Here is a 27,060-nt window from a genome sequence, read left to right on the forward strand (position 1 = left end):
TTTTATATTTTTAGTAGAGACAGGGTTTCACCATGTTAGCCAGGATGGTCTCTATCTGACCTCGTGATCCACCCACCTCGGCCTCCCAAAGTGCTGGGATTACAGGTGTGAGCCACTGTGCCCAGCCAATCAATGTTAAAGTTGTTTAAGGTTATACTTAAGTTTTACAATTGTGTTTTCTATTACTGTGAAAAATGACACTAAAATTTTCACATTGAATATAGATAACTTATGATAATATGGTACTTTGACAATATTAGTTATTCTAATGAAATAGGTTTCTATTTATTTGTGTCTACTGCAATTTCTGTCATTAATATCTTATTGTATTTAGTGTATTCATATTTCATTGGTTAAATTTACTTTGATTACATTTTTTATATTTATACTATTGCAAATGAAAATTGTTTCTTCCTTTTTTGGGAAGGTTTGTTGTTACTATTTGGAAATGCAACAAATATTTTTATGTTGGGCCAGGTCCAGTGACTCATTTCTGTAATCCCAGTACTTTCAGAGGCCAAGGCTGGTGGATCACTTGAGCATAGGAGTTTAAGATGAACCTGGGCAACAGAGTATTAACTCCAAAAATCTGAGATGGGTCTCAGTTAATGTGGAAAGTTTATTTTGCTGGCCAGGCACGGTGGCTCATGACCGTAATCCCAGGACTTTGGGAGCCCGAGGCGGGTGGATCAAGAGATCGAGACCATCCTGGCCAACATGGTGAAACCCCATCTCTACTAAAAACACAAAAAATAGCGGGGCGTGGTGGCACGCACCTATAGTCCCAGCTACTTGGGAGGCTGAGGCAGGAGAATTGCTTGATCCCAGGAGGTGGAAATTACAGTGAACTGAGATTGCACCACTGCACTCCAGCCTGGCGACAGAGCAAGACTCTGTCTCAAAAAAAAAGGAAAAGAAAAAGAAAGAAAAAAAGTTTATTTTGTCAAGGTTGAGGACACATGCCCCTGACACAGCCTTAGGAAGTCTTGATGACATGTACCCAAGGTGGTTTGGGCACAGCTTGGTTTTATACATTTTAAGGAGACATGAGACATAAGTCAATCTATATAAGATGTACATTGGTTCCATCCTGAAAGGCAGGACAACTCAAGCAAGGGATGGGGTTTCTAGGTCACAGTACATGAGAGAGAGACTGCTGTATTCTTTTGAGTTTCTGATTTGCCTGTCCAAAGGAGGCAATCAGATGTCCATTTATCTCAGTGAGCAGAGGGATGACTTTGAATAGAATGGGAGGCAGGTTTGCCCTAGGCAGTTCCCAGCTTGACGGTTTAGCTTAGTGATTTTGGGGGCCCTAAGAGTTCCAAGATTTATTTTCCTTTCACAAGATTATGTATCCTGATGCTTTAATGAATACATTTATTGAGTTTTTGTTTATTTACTCTAGAGTTATATGTATATATACACACACATATATAGGCATGATTATATAATCTCCAAACAGCAGTAATGTTTTTATTTCTTTCCCAAAGCTGGAGAGCTTTGTTCAGTCCTTTTCCTTGCCTAATTGTTCTCATACAAGTTTTTAGTAATACGCTAAGATAGAAGTTGTGGCCCTGGAGCAGGCCTGCAGATCTTGGCCTCAGCTGTGGTCTCTGAAGCAGCCCTGTGTCTGTACATTTGAAGGATCTAACAATGATTACAATTTGGCAGGTAAAGAACTCCTTTTGTTCTGTCCTCATGCTGATGAGATTACCTCTGCTTTTGATGGTTGTGTTACCAGAGATTTGGACAGTCATGGATTCTTTCTAGGCCCTGGAAAGATTAAATTTCCTTGAGGACATTATCTGTATGGCAGGCAGTAAGGTAGGGTTTTGAAGTTTGTCTGCATATGATAGGCCAAGTACCAGGTGTATGAATGGGTTTGGCTTCTACTGACAACTGGGGAACAGTTTTCACAGGTCTCTCTGAGTCCGTGAGTATGTACAACTGGCCATGGACTGTGACTGTGAGGGCTAGAACTGAGTCACATGGCTGCTGCAGGGACCATAGCTAAGGCCAAGATCTGTAGGCCTGCCTCCAGGGCCATGGCTGCGTGTGTCTCCTGGCAGTCTCTTGAAAGGAAGGACCACTTGTGTACTCTAGCTGAGAGGAGTTTGAGACAGGTTGCAGAACTGCTTCAGCATCCTTAATAAGACCAAGCTTAGTGTACCATGTTTTGTCTGCAGCCATGTCTATGGGCTCTTGAGTTGGCCACCTGGGTGAGGGCCTGCTTTTTCCAAATACCCCTACTTGATTTTTGGCTCCACTGAGGTTTCACAATCCTAACCAAAGGCAAGTACCTTTCTACTTAGGTTTTCTGTGAGTTTACTACTTAACATATCTTATTTATTCTGTGAGTTTACTACTTAACATATCTTACCTAAGTGGAATCATACACTGTCACTTTGTTAGTGTCTTCACTTAAAATAATGGCTTTAAGATTTATCCTTATTGTAGCCCCTGACAAGATATTTTCATCTGAAGCTAAAGAATATTTCATTGATGTATAAGCCACATCTTTTTAAATCATTCATCTGTTAAGGGACATTTCAATTTTTTTTTTCCTTTTTTACTTTTGTAAATGATATGGTTTGGATCTGTGTCCTCATTCAAATCTCATGTCAAATTGCAATCCCTAATGTTGGAGGTGGGGCCTGGTGGGAGGTGATGGGATGATAAGGTTGACTTTTCACGAATGGTTTAGCACCAGCCCCTTTGGTACTGTCTTTGCCATAGTGAGTTTGTTCTCCTGAGATCTCACTTTTTAAAAGCATGTGGCACCTCTCCTTTCACTGTCTCTTGCTCCTGCTCCCACCATGTGAGGTGACTCACTCCTTATTTGCTTTCTACCATAATTGGAAGCTTTTTGAGGCCTCACCAGAAACAGAAGCTGCTATGCTTCCTGTACAGCCTGCAGAACCATGAGCCAGTTAAACCTTTTTCTTTTAAAAAAAAAAAAAAAATTACCTAGTCTCAGGTATTTATAGCAATGCAAGAATAAACTAAAACAGTGAATATTGCTGCAGTAAACATAGATGTGCAAATATTTCTGTCAGATACGCTTTGCATATTTTGAGTAAGATGCTCAGAAGTAGAATTAGTGGGTCATAGAATAACTTCATTTTTTTTTTGGAGGAATCCCCTTACATTTTTTAGGGGGCTGTATCACTTTCTTCCTACCAACAATGCACAAGGGTTTCAATTCATCTACATTCTTTACATTTGTCATCTTTTGTTCGCTTGATGTTGGCCATTCTAATTAATACATGATAATACCTCATTGTGGTTTTGCTTTACATTTTTCTAAAGATTAAAAATTTTTCAATAATTGCTTGCTATGTGTATTTATTCTTTGGAGAAACATTTTCATCTGTTCATTTGTTAATCATGTTACTCTGTTGATTTTTTAGAGTCTATTCTGGGTGTTAATGTCTGTCAAATGTATACTTTTTACTTTTTTTTTCTTAGTTGGGACTCTGACTAAATGTTAATTTTAATGTGCAGAGATAAATTTAATGTAGTCCCATTTTTCTGTGTTTTTAAATGTGTTACTCATGTAGTTGATGTTATATGCAAGAAAACATTGCCAAGACCAATGTCATAATCTTTCTTCCTGTATTTTCTTCTAAAAATTGTAGTTATGCTTCTTACATTTAAATATTTAATTTATTCAAGATAGTTTTTGTATATGGTTCAGGATTTTAAATTTTTATGAGTACACAGTAGCTTTATGTATCTATGGGTTACATGAGATATTTTGATGTAGGCATGAAATGCATAAAAATTATATCAGGATAAATGGGTATTCATTACCTCAAGTGTTTATTCTTCGTTTTATAGACAACCTAACTACATTCTTTTAGTTATTTAAAAATGTACAATTAAGTTGCTTTTGACTATAGTCACTCTGTGTACTAGCAACTACTAAATCTTACTCTTTCTAATTATTTTTCTACCCATTAATCTTCCCCACTTCCCCCAAACCCCCACTACACTTTCCAGCCTCTGGTAACAATCCTGTTCTCTGTCTCTATGAATTAATTTAATTTTTGCTCCAGCAAATGTGTGAGAACATGCAACATTTACCTTCATGTGCCTGGCTTATTTTTCTTAACATAATGGCCTCTAGTTCCATCCATGTTGTTGAAGATGATGGGATCTTGTTCTTTTTTATTATTGAAAAGTACTTTGTTATGTATGTGCACCACATTTACTTTGTCCATTCATGTAATGATAGACACTTAGGTTGCTTCTAAATTTTGGATAATGTGAACACTGCTGCAGTAAAAATGGAGGTGCAAATATCTCTCTGATGTCCTGATTTCTTTTCTTTTATGTACATACCTATGAATGGGATTGCTGGATAATATAGTAGCTTTATTTTTCATTTTTTGAGGAACTCTAAACTGTTCTCCATAGTCATTGTACTAATTTACATTCCCACCAAGAGAGTGCTAGAGTTCACTTTCACTTTTCTCCACATCCTCACCAGTATTTGTTAATTGCCTGACTTTTGGATAAAAGCCATTGTAACTGGGGTGAGATAATATCTCATTGTCGTTTTGATTTGCACTTCTCTGAGATAAATGATGTTGAGCACAGTGTCATATGGCTTTTTGTTATTTATATGCTCTCTTTTGAGAAATGTCTATCCAAATTTTTTCTTATTTATCATCAGATTTTAACCTATAGAGCTGTTTGTGTGCCTTATGCATTCTTGTTATTAATTCCTTTTCTTTTTTTTTTTTTTTTTTTTTGAGACGGAGTCTCGCTCTGTCGCCCGGGCTGGAGTGCAGTGGCCCGATCTCGGCTCACTGCAAGCTCCGCCTCCCGGGTTCACGCCATTCTCCTGCCGCAGCCTCCCGTGTAGCTGGGACTACAGGCGCCCGCCACCTCGCCCTGCTAGTTTTTTGTATTTTTTAGTAGAGATGGGGTTTCACCCTGTTAGCCAGGATGGTCTTGATCTCCTGACCTCGTGATCCGCCCGTCTCGGCCTCCCAAAGTGCTGGGATTACAGGCTTGAGCCACCGCGCCCGGCCATTAATTCCTTTTCTTATGGGCAGTTTCCAGATATTTACTCCCATTTTGTGTGTTGTCTCTTCGCTTTGTTGATTGTTTCTTTTCTTTTTTTTTTTCTTTTTTTTGAGACAGAGTCTTGCTGTTTCCCCCGGGCTAGAGTGCAGTGGCGCGTTCTCAGCTCACTGCAAGCTCTGCCTCCTGGGTTCACGCCATTTTCCTGCCTCAGTCTCCTGAGTAGCTGGGACTACAGGCACCCGCCACCGCGACCGGCTAATTTTTTGTATTTTTAGTAGAGATGGGGTTTTATTGTGTTAGCCAGGATGGTCTTAATCTCCCGACCTTGTGATCCGCCCACTTTGGCCTCTCAAAGAGCTGGGATTATAGGCGTGAGCCATCGCGCCGGGCCTGTTGATGTTTCATTTGCTGTTTAGAAGCTCTTTAACTGATGTGATTCCATTTGTTCATTTTTGCATTGGCTGCCTGTGCTTGCGGGGTATTATTCAAGACATCTTTGTCCGGTTTAATTTCCTGGAGAGTTTCATCAATTTTTTTTTGTAGTAGTTTCATAGTTTCATGTCTTAGATTTGTCTCTAATCCATTTTGATTTATTTTTTCTTTTTAGATGGCAAGAGATATGGGTCTAGTTTCATTCCTCTGAATATGGATATTCAGTTTTTGTAACACAATTTGTTGAAGAGATTCCCCCATTATATTGAGGCAGGAAAATAGGATCTGGAGGCAGGGAACATAAGACCAATTCATGAAAGAAATCAGGCACATTCCTCAGCCCTGGGCTCAACACAAACAGGCCCAGTACAAACACATCCCACCATATATCTCTCAACTTCCTGAGCCCAGTACAAACACATCCCACCATATATCTCTCAACTTCCTGAGCCCAGTACAAACACCACCTGGAAAATCCCCGATAAGGACACAGCCGTTTGTGGTTTTACAGAAAGCGCGGGAACCAATAGAAAAACTACTAAATGTGTAACTTAAAATGTAAACCAATTGTAATGCTGTAACCAAGATAATTCCCTTGTTCCTCTGTAACTTTACGTAACCTATTTACATCGGGCTATAAAAAGCAAGCACTCGCATTGTTCAGGGCCCTCTTGTATGCTGTGGAATGGAGGGACCAAGTTCGAACTTGCAGTAAACGATCCTTGCCGCTTGGCTTTGACTCTGGACTCTGGTGGTCTTCTTTGGGGAGCAAACGGTCTGGGCATTACATTCACACTTCAGCTATGACAGGAAATACCCTTTCCATAGGGTGTAGGCCATAAATAACTTTGTAATTTTATTTAATCCTCTCCATTTACATAGGGCATACCCGAAGTAACCAGTGGAATCTTCTAGGGGGTATTTAAACTCCCAAAAATTGTGTAATGGAGCCTTTGAGCCCTACGCTTGGGCTTTTTCCCACACTGTGGATTGTACTTTCATTTTCAATAAATCCCTTCATGCCTTCCTTGCTTTGTTTGTGTGTTTTGTCCAATTCCTTGTTAAAGACATGTACAGCTGGTAACATGTATTTTGGCGAGCCAGCCAGGAGGAAGAAGTAAGCCCAATGTTTGGGTTTCATTTTTCTCCCTTTCCTTTCTGCTCCATACAGGGGCTTTCTCTTTTCCTTTCCAACTTGGAACCCTTGGTGGGAACACCTAAACATGGAGGCAACTGCGGGTTTCTGGCCATGGCCTGTGAAACTAATGGGTTTCCATGAGGAGAAGCCTGACTGCCACCTCCTGGATTTAAGGGATCCAGGATTTAAGGAATCCAGATTTAAGGAACCCAGGATTTAAGGAATCCAGATTTAAGGAATCCAGGATTTAAGGAATCTGGGTCTTTTTCTTTCTTTTTTTTTTTTTTTCCTTTATTTCTTTCTCAGTCTTTAAGTGGCTATTTATAATTGCCCTGCCCAGAAGAGGGAATGACTTTTTCTTTATCTTTTCTGAATGTGGTCCCCGATCCCTATGTATGACGCAGTTCGGAGCAAACTTGCACATGTTTCAAGAGACTTAAACCTTCTTATGCTAAATTCTTCCCTTATAGTACTCAACTGGCTAAGGAACAAAAAGGCCCACCCAGAATCCAGTTCTCATTACAGTTCATGGCTATTTTTATAACGCTTATAGTATGCTCTGGAGGTGCCCACCTAAGGTCAGAGACATCTGACACTAAGATCGGATCCACAGGAGGATACTCTGTGGGTCCTGCAGACCTCAACCTACCCAAAGGGGACATTCTCGGCAGATGTTCTGAGGTCAAGTACTAAACCCTCCTTAGAATTTTCTTATAGTTGCAATGCTGTTTGGCCCCAACATTGTTTGGAATCTGGAGTTTACTGTTGAATGGAAAAGTGGAATGGCATTGTATGTATGGAGGCTTTTGTACTGTGATTCCAAGAGGGGGCCTGGTTAATGTGTGATACCCTCCTTTGGTATGGTTTGGTCACAGTGCTCTTTGGATTCTGGGGAGGTTTGGCCTTTAAAAATCAAACTACCATGGAGACTGCTTTACCCAGAATTTTGGTTCACAGCCTTCACTGGATTATATACTGGGGCAAAGTAAAACCAGCAAGTTTCTATTTCTGTCTCATGGCTAAGGTTCCAAGCTATTGAGTCTTCATTTATGTGTGTTCATACATGTCTAGATGTCTTTATTTGCATGCACACTTACTGTTATATGTTATGTCTACCAAATTGGCTTACAAGTAAAAGAACGCTCATAAATTCATAAGTCTGAGCAATTTTCAAGTTCATGTGACTTAAAGTACAACTTTACTAAACAAGCTAGCTTTAAAAGTATTGGTGGACTAAAAATAGAAATGCCTTCATAATTGTCAGCATACATTTTGTCTGAATTTTATGTTTGTCTTTGCTAAATATTTTTAAATGTCAGTGTTAATTCAAGCTGGGAGCTGCTTAGGTTGAGCCTGCCTTCTATTCTATCCGAAGTCTTACTGAGATAAATGCGTATCTGATTGCTTCCTTTGGAAAGGATAATCGGAAACTCTAAAGAATGCAACTGTTTGCCTCCCACCTAGCTGTAATCTGAAAGCCCCCAAGCCTCCTCCTCATGTTGAGTTGTCCTGCCTTTGTGGACCAAACCAATGTTCATTTTACATATGTCAATTAATATCTAATTTCTCCCGTGTTAAAAGTAAATAACTAAGAACAGTGAATAAGATAATTGTTTTAGGTAAACTTTTTGTTTAAATTAAAACCATAAAGTTATTTTTAATGCTCACTTAATAGCTGTGTCATTTCCAATTAAGAAAAGGGCTATGATATGGGAAATATGTTTCTAAAATTGTGGAATTGTCCATATCCAATAGTTTAGGATTTTTTGTATTTTAGGGTTTCATTAAAGTTTTAGGTTTCTATTTAACATGTAATTCTGTATACCAAATGTACCAGAAAGGGTTATGTTATTCATGAAAAAAAGAGAATAATTTTGTCTAATTCAATAGTTACCTAAAAGTTGGTTCAAATTACAGATTTAAAAAGGTTATTCATAAAACAATGTAGTAAGGAATCATTAGACGAAAAATGTGGAAAAAGTTTAAATAATAAAATATTTTTTAAAACCTGATAAAGAATTGGAGACATTTGGCTAATTGAACATTTTCATAAAGCTGTTAGTTTTGATTAAAGTAAAATAAAAAGTATTGTAAAAATGCATCAGCAGTTTGGCAATTTTTAAAAAAAATATAGTTAAGCATGAACCTGGATATAATGTAAAGGCAAATTTCACATACATGCTTGTTTCCTAATGCCTGGCTTTTTGGATGGATCAGAGGGCCCCTGAAAACATTCAGAAAGGAGGTAAAGGGGATTATTTGACATGTTTGGGTACATGTGATTGCTAAAATGGTGTTCAATCTTCTTTAGGTTATATTTTTGTGAATAATACTAATATATGTTCCAAAATTGTATGAGCTTTCTAAAGTAGTATATGCTATCAATTATAATTATGGTTATTATGTTATTGTAAACTGCAGAAGTAATCAAATTTCTTTGTATAAAGCTACTAACCTACTAACCCAAGTAAAACAAAAATTAAATACCAAAAAAAAACTTTGTCAAATTTTCATGTTAAACCAGGTGATACTAAAATTGTTTAAAATAGTTTATAACCAAAACTTAATCCCATATTCCTAGGAATACAATTAAAGTTTAAGGTACATTTGGTCACCTGGTGGGCCATTTAAACATTTTATAAAGGGATTTCATTCTGTTGTTATTTTCAATGCATGTTTTCTGGTTGTATAAAAGCTTTCCTATGCAAGGAGGCTGAGATTATTATGCTACATATACTTCCACCAGGTAAAAAAGCTTTTTATGGTTTAAATCTTATGAGAACATTGGAGAAAAACTGTCCTTGCCACCCACACTACAACAAAATGTCAGGACTTTGGGCTTTGGGTTAATGGGTTTTGAGAAGGGCCCCTCCACATTTTTGGAACCGTGCACCCACTGGAACCCTTGAGGTGAAGCTAACCAGGGAAATTTCTCCCAAGAAGAGGGCATCCTTGATGTAAACAGCTTTTCCCAAGTTCACAAATTAAAACTTCTATCATAAAACTCTTGCCTTTGAATTTTTTTCTTTCTTATGCCTCTACAAACATTAAAAGTAGAAAAGGGGTCTGTTAAGTGCATTTATGGGGTATACTTCTATTTGTGAAGGAGTTTGCAGCCAGCGTTATACATGGATAAGCTTATACTTTGATAAATAAAAGATGAAAGCCCAGTCAGCGTAAGTAAGAAACTTCAGTGATACATACACTGCCTCATAATCAGTCCAAAAACAAAACGTTGGTTCATTCCTGTTAACCCACACCATGGGTTAAAGAGAACATTGCCAGGAGGCCTTCACTCTTCTAGAGGAGCATCATTTGTTAGGTCCTTTTCCGTGGTTTAAAGTAAAAGAAGCAATGGTTAAAAAGGTATCCCTCATGATAGGCTCTATAGCAAATTCTACTGTAAAGGCTACAGTTATGCAGTAGACTTTAAATTCTTTTGTGAAAGTTATAATAGAATTGACTAAACAGAGAAGTACCTATGCAGCTGCTGGCACTTGTTGTGGCTTATGGAGAAATACATCAGATGAAGATTATAGACATTCACTGGTAGGGGATTAACAAATTGCTTAGTTAAGTAAGTAAACTCTTTATCTGGCTCATTCTTTGATTTATTTAATTTTACAAGGTTTGGTTAATGGAAACCTTGAGTAAGGAGCATACTGTGAACTCTCGGTGTTTTCCTCCCAATAGTCATAATAGTAGTCTCCCTGTGTGCTGTATTCTCTCAAAGGTTTAAATGCTTGCATGCAGCCATCTCTAGGATGTCATACGGTCTCTCTTCAACTATAATAACAGGAGCTAAAAGAAATGTGCAACCATGAGAACACCGTAACCTATAAATAATGTGCTGAGACCAGAAATCCAAAATGATGGTAACTGAGAGTGGCTCAAAGGCCCTAAATTTTGGACACACTGTAATCTAAGTGAGAACCTAACCAAAAAGGGAATTTTGTTTTGTTTTGTTTTGAGATGGAGTCTCACTCTGTCACCCAGACTGGCGTGCAGTGGTGTAATCTTGGCTCACGGCAACCTGCACCTCCCAGGTTCAAGCAGTTCTTTGCCTCAGCCTCCCAAGTGACGGGGATTACAGGCGCCTGCCACCATGCCCGGCTAATTTTTTAATTTTTAGTAGAGATGGGGTTTCACCATTTTGCCCAGGCTGATCTTGAACTCCTGACCTCGTGATCCACCTGCCTCAGCCTCCCAAAGTGCCGGGGTTACAGGCTTAAGCCACTGTGCATGGCCAAGGGGGAAGTTTTTAAACAAAATTCTGGGATGCCATTGTTTTGGACTAAGCTCATACACTAGGCCCCAACAGACCAAACCAAAATGGAGTTGTTTGTGCCAAGACTTTAAGGAAACACATAAATTCTAGAACAAACCAGGTTTTTTTTTTGTCCTGCAAATCTCTGTAACAAACATTCCTAACAGCATAGGTATCCACCCCCATTATATCTTTTAATCAAATACATTTGCTGTTGCATAGAGACCATCAAGTTTCAGATGATCATGCAATGAAAGCTCCAGCCAGTTCCAGGTAAAAACACACCCCTGGCAATCAAGAAACTACCCTGTCTCCACTAGACAGAACAGAGCAGGAGTACTGTGATCTCCAATAGGCGGGGACTACATCCCAAGCCAGCATAAAGCAGTTACAGAAAGAAAAAGACCATTGATCCCACTGCCTCCTATAAAGATTTATGAGGATCACATATCTTGGGGGAGATGAGGCAGGAAAACAGGGTCTGGAGGCAGGGACCATAAGGCCAATTCACACTTTAGCTATAACAGGAAATCTCTCCACAGGCGCTGTAAATAACTAACTTTACTTCACCCTCTCCATTTACATAGGGCATACCCAAAGTAACCAATGGAATCCTCTAGGTGGTATTTAAGCTCCCAAAAATTCTGTAACCGGGCCTTTGAGCCCCTATGCTCGGGCTTGCACTTTGGAGTGTACTTTCATTTTCAATAAATTCTTTTATTCCTTCCTTGCTTTGTGCATTTTGTCCAATTCTTTGTTCAAGATGCCAAGGACCTGGACACTTTCTACCAGTAACAATATATTCCTGACAGCTTTGTCAAAAAGAAGTTTGCTGTAGTATGGATTTATCTCTGCGTTCTCTCTACTGTTTTACTGATCAGTTTTATGCTGTTTTAATTATGGTAGCTCTGTTGTATCATTTAAATTCAAATACTATGATTCCTCCAGTTTCTTTTTTCGTACAACGGCTTTGGCTATTTTGAGTCATTTATGGTTCTGTCTACATTATAAGATTGTTTTTCCTATTTCTGTGAAGAATGTCATTCATGCTTTGACAGGAATTGCATTAAATCTGTAGATTGTTTTGGGTAGTATGAAAATTTTAATAACGCTGATCTTTCCTATTCATGAACATAAAATATCTTTCCTTTTTTTTCTCTTGCTTAATTTCTTGCATTGATGTTTTATAGTATTCATCATAGAGATCCTTCACGTCTTTGGTTAAGTTCATTCCTGGTATTTAATTTGTGGCTATTGTAAATGGGATTACTCTCTTGGTTTGATTTTCACATTGTTCACTGTTGGCATGTAGAAACACTAATTTTTTAATCCTATATCTTGACTAAATGTATGAGTTCTAATGGTGTTTTAGTGAAGTAGGTTTTTCAAATATAAGACCGCATCATATGCAAAGTTCTTTTTTTGTGACAGATTTTTTGTTTCTATATGTCTCTTTTGTCTGATATTGAAGGGGGCCAGCCCCTCCACAACCTGTGGGTGTTTCTCGTCAGGTGGGACGAGAGACTGAGAAAAGAAATAAGAGACAGAGACAAAGTATAGAGAAAGAAAAGTGGGCCCAAGGGACCGGCGCTCAGCATACGGAGGACCTGTGCTGGCACTGGCCTCTGAGTTCCCTCAGTATTTAGTGATCATTATTATCTCTACCATCTCGGAGAGGGGGATGTGGCAGGACAATAGGGTAATAGTGGGGAGAGGGTCAGCAGGAAAACATGTGAACAAAGGTCTCTGTGTCATAAATAAGTTTAAGGAAAGGTGCTATGCCTTGATGTGCACACACACCAACATCTCGGTGCAATAAAAAGCAGTATTGCCGCCAGCATGTCTCACCTTCAGTCCTAAGGTGGTTTTCTCCTATCTCAGTAAATAGAACAGACAATCGGGTTTTACACCAAGACTTTGTATTCCCAGGGACGAGCAGGAGACATATGCCTTCCTCTTCTCTCAGCCGCAAAGAGGCCTTCCTCTTTCACTAATCCTCCTCAGCACAGACCCTTTACGGGTGTCGGGCTGGGGGACGGTCAGGTCTTTCCCTTCCCCCGAGGCCATATCTCAGGCTATCGCATGGGGAGAAACCTTGGACAATACCTGGCTTTCCTGGGCAGAGGTCCCTGTGGCCTTCTGCAGTGTATTGTGTCCCTGGGTACTTGAGATTAGAGAATGGCAATGACTTTTAACAAGCATACTGCCTTCAAGCATTTTTTTTAAACAAAGCACATCCTGCATAGCCCTAAATCCATTAAACCTCGAGTCAACACAGCACGTCTCTGCAAGCACAGGGTTGGGGCTAGGGTTACAGATGAACAGCATATCAAGGCAGAAGAATTTCTCTTAGTACAGAACAAAATGGAGTTTCTTATGTCTACTTCTTTCTACATAGACACAGTAACAGTCTGATCTCTCTTTCTTTTCCCCACAAATATAGCCACTCCTACACTTTTTTAGTTATTGGCATGGAATATTCTTTTTCATCTTTGAACCACTAATTCCCAGTGTGGGAATAATGATACCAATCCTTTCATGAGAATAGAGCTCTCATAACCTAATAGCTTCTTAAGGGGCTGACTTCTTCATTTTCTCACCATGGCAGTTAAATATTAACATAAATTTTGGAGGGACACTCAAACAATAGCAGTGTGTGTTTATTGGATAAGTAAATGTTTTTCTGTTTAAAGTAATTATTGACAAGAACTTATTACTGCTATTTTGTTCATTGTTTTCTGACCATTTAGTAGTTTCTATGTTTTAATTCTTTCATGCTTTCTTCCCTTGCATTTTCTTGAATTTTTGTTTTTGTTTTTGTTTTTGTTTGTTATATGCTTTAATTCTTTTTCTTTTGCGTGTATTTACTACCGTTTTTATTTTAATTTCCAAGACACTTACGTAAAACTTCTCATAGTTATAAAAGTCTAGTTTGAGATAACAATGTAACTTCTTTTTTTGTACAGATAGGGTCTTCCTTTGTTACTCAGGCTGTAGTGCAGTACATTCACAGCTCAATGCAGCCTTGACCTCCCCGAACTCAAGCAATCTTCCCATGTTACCCTCCTGAGCAGCTGGGACTACAAGCGCAAGTCTGGCTACTTTTTTTGGTACTCTATGTAGAGACAGGGTTTTGCCATGTTGCTCAGGTTGGTCTTGAACTCCTGGGCTCAAGCACTCCACCTGCCTTGGCCTCTCAAAGTGCTAGGATTACCTGAATGAGACATCACACCCAGTGCTGCTTTTAAAAAAAAACAAAAACAAAAACTAGCCTTGTGAGATCCTTATTTTATTTTATTCTTGTATTTATTTTAGAGACAGAGTCCTGCTATATTGACCAGGCTGGTTTTGAACTCCAGATCTCAAGCAAAAGTTAACTTCTATGTGTAGAAATATTAAATAATTTTCCTTCCTTTAAAACACTATTTATGTCACCCTTTACATTTTTTTATATTGTGTACCTGTTAACAAATATACTGAAGCTGTATGTGTTCTAATGCTTTTTTTGTGACTTTTATGTCAGAGTTAAAAGTGATTTATGCTCCATAATTAGTTATATAGCCTTCTATGTATATATGTTTTCCAGTAAGATTTGTACTTTTATGTTTTCTTGCTGTAAGTTAGGATTCCATCCTTACAACTTGAAAAATTCTCTTTAACATTTTTTTGTAAGACAGGTCTAGTGATTATAAATTCCCTCAACTTATTTTTTGATCTGAGAATATCTTGATTGATACTTCATTTGTCAACGACAGCTTCGTCAGGTGTAGTCTCCTTATTTGTCAGAGTTTTTTCTTTTTCTCTGTTCATTTGCACTTTAAATATATGGTCTCACTTCTATGTGGCTTGCATTGTTTCTGCTGAGCAATTTACGGATAACTTTATGGATGTTCCCTTGTATGAGAAGAATCTCTTTTTCTTGCTTCTTTTAAGAATCTTCCATTGTATTTGAATTTTTGGCAGTTTAATTATAATTGTGTCCTGGGCAATTTTTTATTAGGTTCTTCTTGCTACAGATATTTTGAGCCTCAGAAAACTGAATGTCTTCCAAGATTGGGAAAAATTTAACACATTATATCTTTAAACAATTAAAAAAAAGTTTTCTCTCTTTTGAACCTCCTAAAATATGTACCTTTTTATGGTTTATTATATAGTGTGGATCCCAAATGCTTTATTCACACTTTTTTTTTTTTTTTGAGACGGAGTCTCGCTCTGTCGCCCAGGCTGGAGTGCAGTGGCCAGATCTCAGCTCACTGCAAGCTCCGCCTCCCGGGTTCACGCCATTCTCCTGCCTCAGCCTCCCGAGTAGCTGGGACCACAGGCGCCGCCACCTCGCCCGGCTAATTTTTTGTGTTTTTAGTAGAGACGGGGTTTCGCCGTGTTAGCCAGGATAGTCTCGATCTCCTGACCTTGTGATCCGCCCGTCTCGGCCTCCCAAAGTGCTGGGATTACAGGCTTGAGCCACCGTGCCCGGCCCACACTTTTATTTTTTAAAAAATTCTAATAAGAAACTTCCAAATGACTTAAGTTTGCTGGGGTTTTTTTTTTTTGTATAGCTGAGTCTCCTGTTAAAACTTTCTCTTAAATTGTTTTTTCTTTTTTTTTTTTATTATACATTAAGTTCTAGGGTACATGTACACAATGTGCAGGTTTGTTACATATGTATTACATGTGCCATGTCGGTGTGCTGCACTCATTAACTCGTCATTTACATTAGGTGTATCTCCTAATGCTATCCCTCCCGCCTCCCCCCTCCCCACAATAGGACCCGGTGTGTGATGTTCCCCTTCCTGTGTCCAAGTGATCTCATTGTTCAATTCCCACCTATGAGTGAGAACATGCAGTGTTTGGTTTTCTGTTCTTGCGATAGTTTGCTGAGAATGATGGTTTCCAGCTGCATCCATGTCCCTACAAAGGACACGAACTCATCCTTTTTTATGGCTGCATAGTATTCCATGGTGTATATGTGTCACATTTTCTTAATCCAGTCTGTCACTGATGGACATTTGGGTTGATTCCAAGTCTTTGCTATTATGAATAGTGCCGTAATAAACATACGTGTGCATGTGTCTTTATAGCAGCATGACTTATAATCGTTTGGGTATATCCCCAGTAATGGGATGGCTGGGTTAAATGGTATTTCTAGTTATAGATCCTTGAGGAATTGCCACACTGTTTTCCACAATGGTTGAACTAGTTTACAGTCCCGCCAACAGTGTAAAAGTGTTCGTATTTCTCCACATCCTTTCCAGCACCTGTTGTTTCCTGGCTCCGATGCACTTAACTGCAATATCAGCAGAAATCTCATCAGTCCAGAGATCCAATAGAAGAAGATATTTACCTCCCCAAATTAGTTTCTAATGACTGAAAGAGGTATTTGCTCCTTCAGATGCAAGGACATCCTTAATGGATCATGAAGGATCAGGCAAATATAACACTACCAAAGGAAACTAAAAATGCTCCAGTAACCAGTTACAATAAAACACAGATCTAAAAAATGACTAACAAAGAATTCCAGATAATCTTAAAGCATCTTACCAGCCTGACCAACATGGTGAAACCCTCTTTCTACTAAAAATACAAAAATTAGCCAGGTGTGGTGGTGCACACCTGTAGTCACAGCTACTTTGGAGGCTGAGGCAAAAGAATCGCTTGAATCTGGAGGGTGGAGGTTGCAGTGAGTTGAGATCACCCCACACCGCACTCTAGCCTGAGCAACAGAGTGAGACTGTCTAAAAAAAAAAATAAAAGCTCAGTAAGATGCAAAAGTACACAGATTACCAATTTTTTTTGCAACAATGCATGAACAAAATCACAATTATAATACAAAAAAACCATTATAATTTATATATTGTTTTTATAAGATATATCAGAATATCTATTTTAAAATGAAATAATATTGTATATATATGTCACATTTTAAAAATCTGATACTAATCTGTAAAGGGACATTTGTGTTGTTTCCAGGAATTGTCTTTTGTAGATAATAATAAATGAACATGTGTGTGTAAATATCTATTTAAAGTCCTGCTTTAAATATTTTTGGGATATTTTGGATACAATGATGTAGTACCATGTATATTTTCAGATGTTTGTTTCCTGAGCCTTCCAAAAAATGATTGCCAAGACCAGTGTGTGAAGCCTTTATCATATACTGTTAGATTTCATATATGTGTAAGATCATGTGGTACTTGTCTTGGTGAATCTGGTTTATTTCACTTAATGTAATGGCCTCCAGGTTCATCCACACCCTTGCAAATATCAAACTTTTATTGTCTTTTGTAACTGAATAGTATTTTGTTGTGTATCTGTACTAGATTTTCTTTATCATCTGGTTTTCAATAATTGGATTGATTCCATATCTTAGCTATTATAAATAGTATTGTAATAAACATGGGAGTCTCTTTGACATACTGATGTTGTTTTTTTTTTAGCTACAAAGAAAATAGAACTTTTATATGCTCCAGCAATTGTGTTTAATTAAAAAACTAAAAATAGAACTAACATGCTTCAGCAGTCCTGTTTTATTAAAAAATAAATAGAACTAACATATGACCCAACAATTTGAATTTTGTGTGTGTGTGTTTGTGTGTAGTCATCAATGTTTTATTGTCTAGGTGATGAGTCAAAGAAACAGTCTAAATTATCATATATTGATTATTTAAATATGTTATCCTGTGATGCTTTTTTTCCTGTAATGGCTCTACTAACTTACAGTTTTACAACTGTATTTGTTTCCTTTTCTATACATTCTCACTAACAATTGTTAGTCTTTATTTATTTATTTATTTATTTATTTATTTATTTGAGATGGAGTCTTACTCTGTCACCCAGGCTGGAGTGCAGTGGTGTGATCTTGGCTCCCTGCAACCTCTGCCTCCTGGGTTCAGGCAGTTCTCCTGCCTCAGCCTCCCAAGTAGCTGGGACTACAGGTGTATACTGCCATGTCCGGCTAATTTTTTTTTTTGTATTTTAGTAAAGACGGGGTTTCATCATGTTGCTCAGGCTGGTCTCGAACTCCTGAGCTCAGGCAACCTGCCCATTTTGGCCTCCCAAAGTCCTAGGATTACAGGTGTGAGCCACCACGCCCAGCCAGTCTTTTCAATTACAGTCTTTTCAATTACAGTCTTTTCAATAACAGTTGTTCTCACTGGAGTAATGTTTTTTATTGTTGTTGTTGTTATTGTTGTGTTTTGTATTGTTTTGTTTTGTTTGTTTTGTTTTGTTTGGGACAGAGTTTTGCTCTAGTTGCCAAGGCTGGAGTGCAGTGACGTGATCTCAGCTCACTGCAACCTCTGCCTCCCAGGTTCAAGTGATTCTCCTGCCTCAGCCTCCTAAGTAGCTGGGACTACAGGTGGCCCATACTGTGCTCATTCTGCCTTTTTAGTAGAGATGAGGTTTCACCATGTTGGCCAGGCTGGTCTTGAACTCCTAACCTCAGGTAATCCACCCACCTCAGCCTCCCAAAGTGCTGGGATTACAGGCGTGAGCCACCGTACCTGGCTGTGATGTGGTATTTTATTGTGGTTTTGATTTTAATTTCTCTGAGAATTAGTGATATTGAGCATATTTGCATGTACTTTTTGACCATTTGCATTTCTTCTTTTGAAAAATGTCTGTTAAGGTCTCTTGCTTGTTTTTAAGTTGTGTGTTATTTTTGTTTTAAGTTTGTTAAAAATCACTTGGCTCTAGGCTCATGAATTTATTATTGGGCTCACTGGATACTGTCCTCTGTCTATTTTTATGCCAGAACCATGCTCCTTTGCTTACTGTAGCTTTATAGCATATTATGGAGTCGGGTAGTGTGATGTCTCCAGCTTTATTCTTTTTACTCAGGATTTCTTTAGCTATGTGGGGGTCTTTGATGGTTCCCTATAAAGTTTAAGCTTGTTTTTTCCATTTCTTTGAAAAAAGTCATTGGTATTTTGATAGAGATTGCATCGAATCTGTAGATCACCTTGGGTAGTATAGCAAATTTCTTAATATTTTTTCAATTCATGAGCATAAAAATCTTTCAGTTTTTCATGTCTTTTTCAGATTTTTATCAGTGATTTATCATTTTCATTGTAGTGTTCAGCTTTTTAATGACGTTTGCTGCTAGACATCTCTTTTTTATTGTGGATGCAAAGCAGCATTTGGCAAAACTCAACATGCGTTTGTGACTTAAGAAACTCAATAAATTAGGTATAGATGGTATGTAGCTCAACACAATAAAGGCCACATTTGACAAACCTATGACTGAACAAATCTGTATACTGAACAGAAATCTATATACTGACAAATCTATATACTAAACAGAAAAAAAAAGCAGAAAATGTTTTATTTGAAATTTGGGACAAGATAAGGATGTTATTTGATATTGTAATTGTGTATGACAATATCCAACTGTGTACACTGTAAGACAGTGACTGTAAGATGGTTTGATTGTGTCCCCACCCAAATCTCATCTTGAATTACAGCTTTCATAATTCCCATGTGTTGTGGGAGATAATTAAGTCATGGGGGCAGTCTCCCCCATACTGTTCTCATGGTGGTGAATAAGTCTCAGGAGATCTGATAATTTTATAAGGTTTCCCCTTTTGTTTGGCTCTCATTCTGTCTTGCCTCCCACCATATATGACATGACTTTTGGCTTCTGCCATGATTTTGAGGCCTCCCTAGCCACATGAAACTGTGAGTCCATTAAACCTCTTTTTCTTCATAGATTACCCAATCTCAGGTATGTCTTTATCAGCAGTGTGAAAATGGACTTCTGCAGTAAATTGGTACCAGTAGAGTCAGGAACTTCACCCAAAAATGTGGAAGTGACACTGGAACTGGATAACAGGCAGAGGTTGGAACAGTTTGGAGGGCTGAGAAGGAGACAGGAAAATGTGGGAAAGTTTGGAACTTCCTAGAGATGTGTTTAACCAAAATGCTAATAATGATATGGACAATGAAATCCAGTCCAAGGTGCTCTCAGGTGGAGATGAGGAACTTGGGAAATGCAGTAAAGGTGTCTCTTGCTATGTTTTAACAGAAAGACTGGTGGCATTTTGCCCCTGCACTAGACATCTGTGGAACTTTGAACTTGAGGGAGATGACTTAGAGTATCTGGTAGAAGAAATTCCTAACCCATAAAGCATTCATGAGGTGACTTGGGTGCTGTTAAAAGCATTCAGTTTTAAAAGGGAAACAGCATAAACGTTCAGAAGTTTTATAGCCTGATGATGTGATAGACAAGAAAAACCTATTTTCTGAAGCGAAATTCAAGCTCACTGCAGAAATTCACATAAGTAATGAGGAGCCAAATGTTAATCACCAAGACACTGGGGAAAATGTCTCTAGGGCATTTCAGAGAACTTTGTGATAGCTTCTCCCATCACAGGCCCAGAGGCCTAAGAGAGAAAATAATTTTATGGGTTGGGCCTAGCCCCGCCTTTCCTAGGGCATTGGTTCCCTATGTCCCAGCTACTCTACCCATAGATAAAAAAGCTCAAGGTACAGCTTAGACCTTGGCTTCAGAGGGTCCAAGCCCCAAGGCTTGGCAGGTTCCATGTGGTATTGAGCCTGCAGGTACACAGAAGTCAAAAATCGAGGTTTGGAAACCTCTGCCTACATTTCAGAATATGTATGGAAATGCCTGACTGTCCAGGCAGAAGTTTGCTGGAGGGATGCAGCCCTCATGGAGACCTTCTGCTAGGGCAGTGCAGAAGGGAAATGTGGGGTTGGAGCCCCCACACAAAGTCCCCACTGGGGCACTGCCTAGTGAAGCTGTGAGAAGCAGGACTACTGTTCTCCAGACCCCAGAATGGTAGATCCACTGTCAGCTTGCACCATGCACCTGTAAAACCCACAGGCCCTCAACACCAGCCCATGAAAGCAGCCAGAAGGCTGGTTGTACCCTGCAAAACCTCAGGGGTGGAGCTGCTCAAGATCATGGGAACCCATTTCTTGCATCAATGTGACCTGGATGTGAGACATGGAGTCAAAGGAGATCATTTTGGAGCTTTAAGATTTAACTGCCCTGCTGAATTTTGGCCTTGCATGGGGCCTCTAGCTTCCTTGTTTTGGCCAATTTCTCTTATTTGGTATGGGTGTATTTACCCAATGCCTGCACCCCCATTGTGTCTAGGAAATAACTAACTTGCTTTTGATTTTACAGGCTCATAGGTAGAAGGGACTTACTTTCTCTCAAATGAGACTTGACTGTGGACTTACGAGTTTAACCTGAAATGAGTTAAGACTTTGGAGGCCTGTTGGGAAGGCATAATTTGTTTTGAAGTGTGAGGACATGAGATTTGGAAAGGGCCGGGGGTGGAATGATAGGGTTTGGCTGTGTCTTCACCCAAATCTCATTCTGAATTGTAGCTCCCATAATTCCTATGTGTTGTGGGAGGGACGCAGAGAGAGAGAATTGAATCGTGGTGGTTTTTGCCATACCGTTTTTACAGTAGTGAATGACTCTCATGAGACCTGATGGTTTTTATAAGGGGTTTCCCCATTTGCTTGGTTCTTATTCTCTTTTGTCTACCACCATGTAAGATGTGCCTTTCACTTTCTACCTCCCACAATGATTTTGAGGCCACCCCAGCCACATGTGACTGTGAGTCCATTAAACCTTTCTTTCTTTGGGTATGTTTATCAGTAGTATGAAAATAGAATAATACAGTGTGGAGCACAAGTCAAATATGCATCAGTGATATATCTATTTCCAATATAAGTCTCTGTGTTTGTTTATCTGTATTTGTATTGTTCCTGCATTGCTTGTAAGTTGTATACTTGTTCTGTTTGTGTGTATACAGTGGTCGTTTTACCCTGTCTAGGTGAGTTGTCATTGAAATACTTCTAATTTTACCCTCTATTTATTTGTAAATTTTATTTTTATGTGTGGGAGAAGCATTTTTGTGATTAGAGGATAATTTCAAAAGCTATCCTACCTCTGTATCTGTTTTAGATATCACTATTTTTAATTGTCAAAAAAACAAACTTTACAATCTTAAAAATTTTTAATACTCAGTTTAGTCATATTATATTGACATTGTTGTGCACTGTATCTCTAGAATGTATCTAGCAAAGCTAAAACTCTACACATTAAGCAACTATGTATTTCTGTTTTCTGGCACTTTACAAAAACAACTGCATTCTATTTCAGATTCAGACTGTTTTAGATATCTTATGTAAGTTGATTCATATAGTTTCTGTCTCTGTGGCTGACTTATTTCATGTTGCACAATTTCATTAAGATTTATTTTTATTTCATTAGATTTCTTTTTCTTCTAAAAAACTAATATTAATATTTCAAATTACATTTATCCATCTGATGAGACATTTGCATTACTTTCATTTTTTTGCTTCATTAACAATGCTGCAATAACTATGAGTGTACAAATTGCTCCTCTTGACCATGTATATGAGAGTTTATATTTGTGCTGGATTTAATCTTATGGATCTAGCTGTTCAGCTTATACCCATACTAAATTGTTTTAATTTTTAGCTTTATACGTGTTTTGAAATCAGGAGCTGTGATGCCTCCAACATTGTTGTTTTTCTTTTTCTTTTCTTTTCTTTTTTTTTTAAAGACAGTTTCACGCTTGTTGCCCATGCTGGAGTGCAGTGGTGCAATCTCGGCTCACCGCAACCTCTGCCTCCCAGGTTCAAGTGGTTGTCCTGCCTCAGCCTCCTGAATGGCTGGGATTACAGGCATGTGCCACCATGCCCAGCTAATTTTGTATCTTTTAGTAGAGATGGGATTTCTCCATGTTGGTCAGGTTGGTCTTGAACTCCCAACCTCAGGTGATCCACCCACCTCAGTCTCCCAAAGTGCTGGTATTACAGGTGTGAGCCACCGCACCGAGCCTTGTTGTTTTTCTTATTGAAGATCGCTTGGCGCTATATTGTCTCTTGAAATTTTATCTAATTTTAGGGTTGCTGTTTCTATTTCTGGAAAAACTCAATTTGAAATTTGACAGAGATTGCATTTAATCTGAATATTACATTCAGCAGTCCAGACAGCTTCATAATATTAAATATTTTAAATGTTGAACAAGAGCAAGCTAAAGAGTATATTTTTTACTTTCTATAATTATGTAAGATTTCCCGTTGTTTTTTTTTGTTTTTTTTTTTTTTATTCTACTGTCTTTCCAGTTTGGTCATAAAAAGTAATCTGTAAAATTTTAATTTAAAAAAAATTTGTTAAGGGTCTTTTTGTGGTCTAACCCATGGTTTATCAAGAAGACTTTTGTATGAGCTATTGAGAAGGTTGTGTATTCTGCTGTTGTTGAGCAGTGTTTTCTACACTTCTGTAAGGCATAATTTTTTAATACTGCTTTCAAGTCTTCTGTTCCCTTATGAATCTTGTCTTTTTGTTTTATTCATTACCAAAATTGGGATATCAAAATATCCTAGTATAATTGTATTGCTTTGTATATCTTGCTTTACTTTTGTTAGTATTTGCTTTATATATTTGAAACGCTAATGTGAGTTACACACACACATTTATATATATATATACACATGCATTTGTCATAGGTTTCCAGTAAATGAACATTTTTATTACTGTTTAATGTCTTTTGTCTCTTATAAGCTTTTAGTTAAGGCATATTTTATGAAATAGGACAGTTTTTCACTTAAGATGCACTTTGTGTAATATAATTTTGACCTCTTATTTGGTCATTTGCGTGAAATGTCTTTTTTCATCTTGTCTCCTTTAATCATTAGATTTTAAGTGACTTGTAGAAAAGCAGGTTGGATCTTTTTTTTAATTGTTAAAATTTTTTTATTCGATGCATGTATTTTGAATGGAAAGTTTACTTCATAAATATTTAAATAATTTGCTGAAATAGAAAGGCTTACTAATGTTATTTTATTGTTTTACTTGATAATTTTATCTTCATCCCTTATTTTCTGTCTTCCTTTGTGTCTTTTTGATTTTTGTATTGACAGGCCCTTCCTACTTTTTCAGTATCTCTACAGATCCTTTTTTATTTGGTATCTTGGGAATTACATAAAATTTCTTAAATTTAAAATAATATATTTTAAACTAGTAAAAATTTTTTACTTGCACGTCGAAATTCTTCCTCATTACATCTGCCCTCAACTTTATTATCGATGTCACTAACCATATTTTTCATTTTGCATATTAACAGTTTATGATTACTTTTTTTTTTGCTTTTATCTTTCACATTTTGGAGAATAATTAAAATGTTTTCTGTGCTATCATGGTAATGGCATAGAACTTTATATTTTTGTATGTGCGTATCTTTCCCAGAAAATTATGTTTTCATATGATTATGTTTTGTTTTCTTGCATTATATTATTTTCAGTGAAAGATACTTGCTTTAGCTTTTTTAAAATTTTATTTATTTATTTATTTTGCAAGGCAGATGTAGTGCTAATATACTTTTTCAGCATTTGGTTATCTTGAAAGGTCTTTACTTTTTCTTCATTTTTAGGACAGTTTTGCTAGTAATATTATTCCCCTTAGAAGCTATTTTTCTTTTCTTTTTTTTTTTCCGAGATGGAGTCTTGCTTTGTCACCCAGGGGCACAATCTCAGCTCACTGCCACCTCTGCCTCCCGGGTTCAAGTGATTCTGCTGCCTCAGCCTCCCAAGTAGCTGGGACTACAGGCACATGCCACCACACCCAGCTTTTTTTTTGGTATTTTACCATGTTGGCCAGGATGGTCTCGTGATCTGCCCGCCTCGGCCTCCCAAAGTGCTGGGATTACAAGTGTGAGCCACCATGCCTGGCTGAAGCTATTTTTTTTTTTTCAGCACTTTATATTACAAATTCCCTGACATCTGAAAATTTTTTTTGACAGATTCACTGTTTATCTTATAAGACTACACTTATAAATGACACATCACTTTTATAACTCCTAAGATTCTCTTCTTGTCTTTGACTTTTGAAACTTTGCTTATATGTGTCTTGTCATAAATCTCTGTGTGTATCCTAGTTAATAAATTTGTGGAGCATCTTCAGTTTTTACATCCTTTTTTTACTTTTGAAAATGTCTCAGTCATTATTGTTGTATTTTTCACCTTCATGACTTTTGTTTTTTATATTTTTAATGTTTTCATTGATACTCTTATTTTTCTGATTTTATAAATTGTATGTGTTTCTATTTCACTCATTGAGCATTATTCAGGTTAAAATTTTAAAATTTGAATATCTTCATTATTTATAGTTGTTTTCTGAAAATTTTCAAATTTTTAAATTGGGCCATGTTGCCCTTTTTGCCTACATTGTAACATTGTTATTTGAACATTAACTAAAAGCTATTTGTCACAGTCTTTACAATGTTGCCTTGTCCTGACATAGTCTGAAACCAGTTGTCTTTGATAGAGATTATGGGAGCCTCCCATACATGTTGTAAGGATGTGTCTTGTCTAGAATTCTGTGTTTATTCTTCAGTTAAAAGAGTTCACTCGTTTCTTCTTATGGTCTCTAATCACTTGCTCTACCTGTTCCCTGTGTTTAGCACTGCTGTCTGCTCATGAAACATTTACCTTTGATCTTAGCAGACTCTCCACCATTTCTTTCAGCACCCTGTAGTATTGGAGACAGAAACCAGTTTTTGTAATAATTTCCAAAAGCCAGAAGAAGGACTGTGTATGTCACTGTTTTTCCTCTATTAAGCCAGGTGTTGGCAGTTTACTCCTAAGGGCACAATGCTGTATTTGTGGGGAGGAAGAGCTGCAGTGGGTAAATGTAACACACTTTTTCTTCGTGTTTTATGTGGCTTTTGGCATTGTGCTTACCTGAGGCATTGCACACAGTTAACTCATTTATAGATTTCACACAAAGGTGTTTTCGTCAGTGTATTTTTGTTATGTGTGTCTGTAAAGAAATTATGTCTTGTGGTATTTACTGAGCATCTTACTGATGTACTTTGTATAATTTTATATATTAGATTTGTAATTTTATATATTAGATTTGTAAAGTATATTTATTTACTTACTTGTTTATTTATGTATTGAGACGGGGTCTCGCACCGTCACCTTGCCTGGAGTGCAGTGATGTGATCTCGGCTGATGGAAACCTCTGCCTCCCGGGTTCAAGGGATTTTCCTGCCTCAGCCTCCCAAGTAGCTGGGATTATAGGCATGCACCATCATTCCCAGCACTTTTTTTTTTTTTTGTATTTTTAGTACAGATGGGGTTTCACCATGTTGGCCAGGCTGGTCTTGAACTCCTGACCTTGTTATTTGTCCACCTCGGCCTTGGAAACTTCTGGAATTACAGGCATGAGTCACCACGCTTGGCCTTTATAGTATATTTACACGAATCTAGTAAGTGGGATAATTTGTTATTTTTATTTCTTTCAGCTGTGTGTTCTCATTTCACCCAAGACCTTTGGACAGTGCAGGGCATAGAAGATTCATTCCACAAACTTATACAAAAAGGACATGAGAAATGTGGACATGAGAATTTAAAATTAAGAAAAACTTGTAGAAGTGTGAATGAGTGTAAGGTGCAGAAAGGTGGTTATAAAATGGAATTAGCCAATGCTTATTAACTACCCGGAGCAAAATAATTCAATGTAGTATATGTGTTGAAGTTTTTCATAAATTTTCAAATTCAAACAAACATAAGATAAACTGGAGAGAAAACCTTTAAATGTAAAGAATGTGGCAAATCATTTCACGTGCTCTGACACCTAATTCAACACAAAAGAATTCATACTGGAGAGAACTCCCACACATATGAAGAATGTGGCAAAGCCTTTAATCGGTCCTCAATTCTTACTAAACATAAGAGAATTCATGCCAGAGAGAAACCCTACAAGTGTGAGGAATGTGGTAAAGGCTTTACTCGGTCCTCACACCTTACTAAACACAAGAGAATTCATACTGGAGAGAAACCATACATATGTGAAGAATGTGGTAAAGCTTTTAACCAATCCTCAACCCTTAATTTACGTAAGAGAATTCATTCTGGACAAAAATGTTACAAATGTGAAGAATGTGGTAAAGCCTTTAAGTGGTCCTCATCCCTTAATGAACATAAGAGAATTCATGCTGGAGAGAAATCCTTCTCATGCGAAGAATGTGGCAATGTCTTTACTACATCCTCAGACTTTGCTAAACATAAGAGAATTCATACAGGAGAGAAACCCCACAAATGTGAAGAATGTGGCAAATCCTTTAATAGGTCCACAACCCTTATGACACATAAGAGAATCCATACTGGAGAGAAACCCTACACG

At 37.8% G+C, this 27,060-nt stretch overlaps 1 protein-coding gene across 1 annotated transcript in view; it reads left to right on the forward strand.

Moving 5' to 3' along the window:
• ZNF718 (zinc finger protein 718) overlaps positions 1-27,060 on the forward strand; it is a 38,770-nt gene that overhangs the window by 10,783 nt on the left and 927 nt on the right. Inside the window, 3 exon segments of the mRNA XM_074039166.1 lie at positions 26,180-26,343; positions 26,346-26,449; positions 26,451-27,059. Of these exon segments, the coding sequence (XP_073895267.1) occupies positions 26,180-26,343; positions 26,346-26,449; positions 26,451-27,059 (877 nt within the window).

This window comes from Macaca fascicularis, chromosome 5, assembly GCF_037993035.2.
Source record: "Macaca fascicularis isolate 582-1 chromosome 5, T2T-MFA8v1.1".
In the NCBI taxonomy this organism is placed as follows: domain Eukaryota; kingdom Metazoa; phylum Chordata; class Mammalia; order Primates; family Cercopithecidae; genus Macaca; species Macaca fascicularis.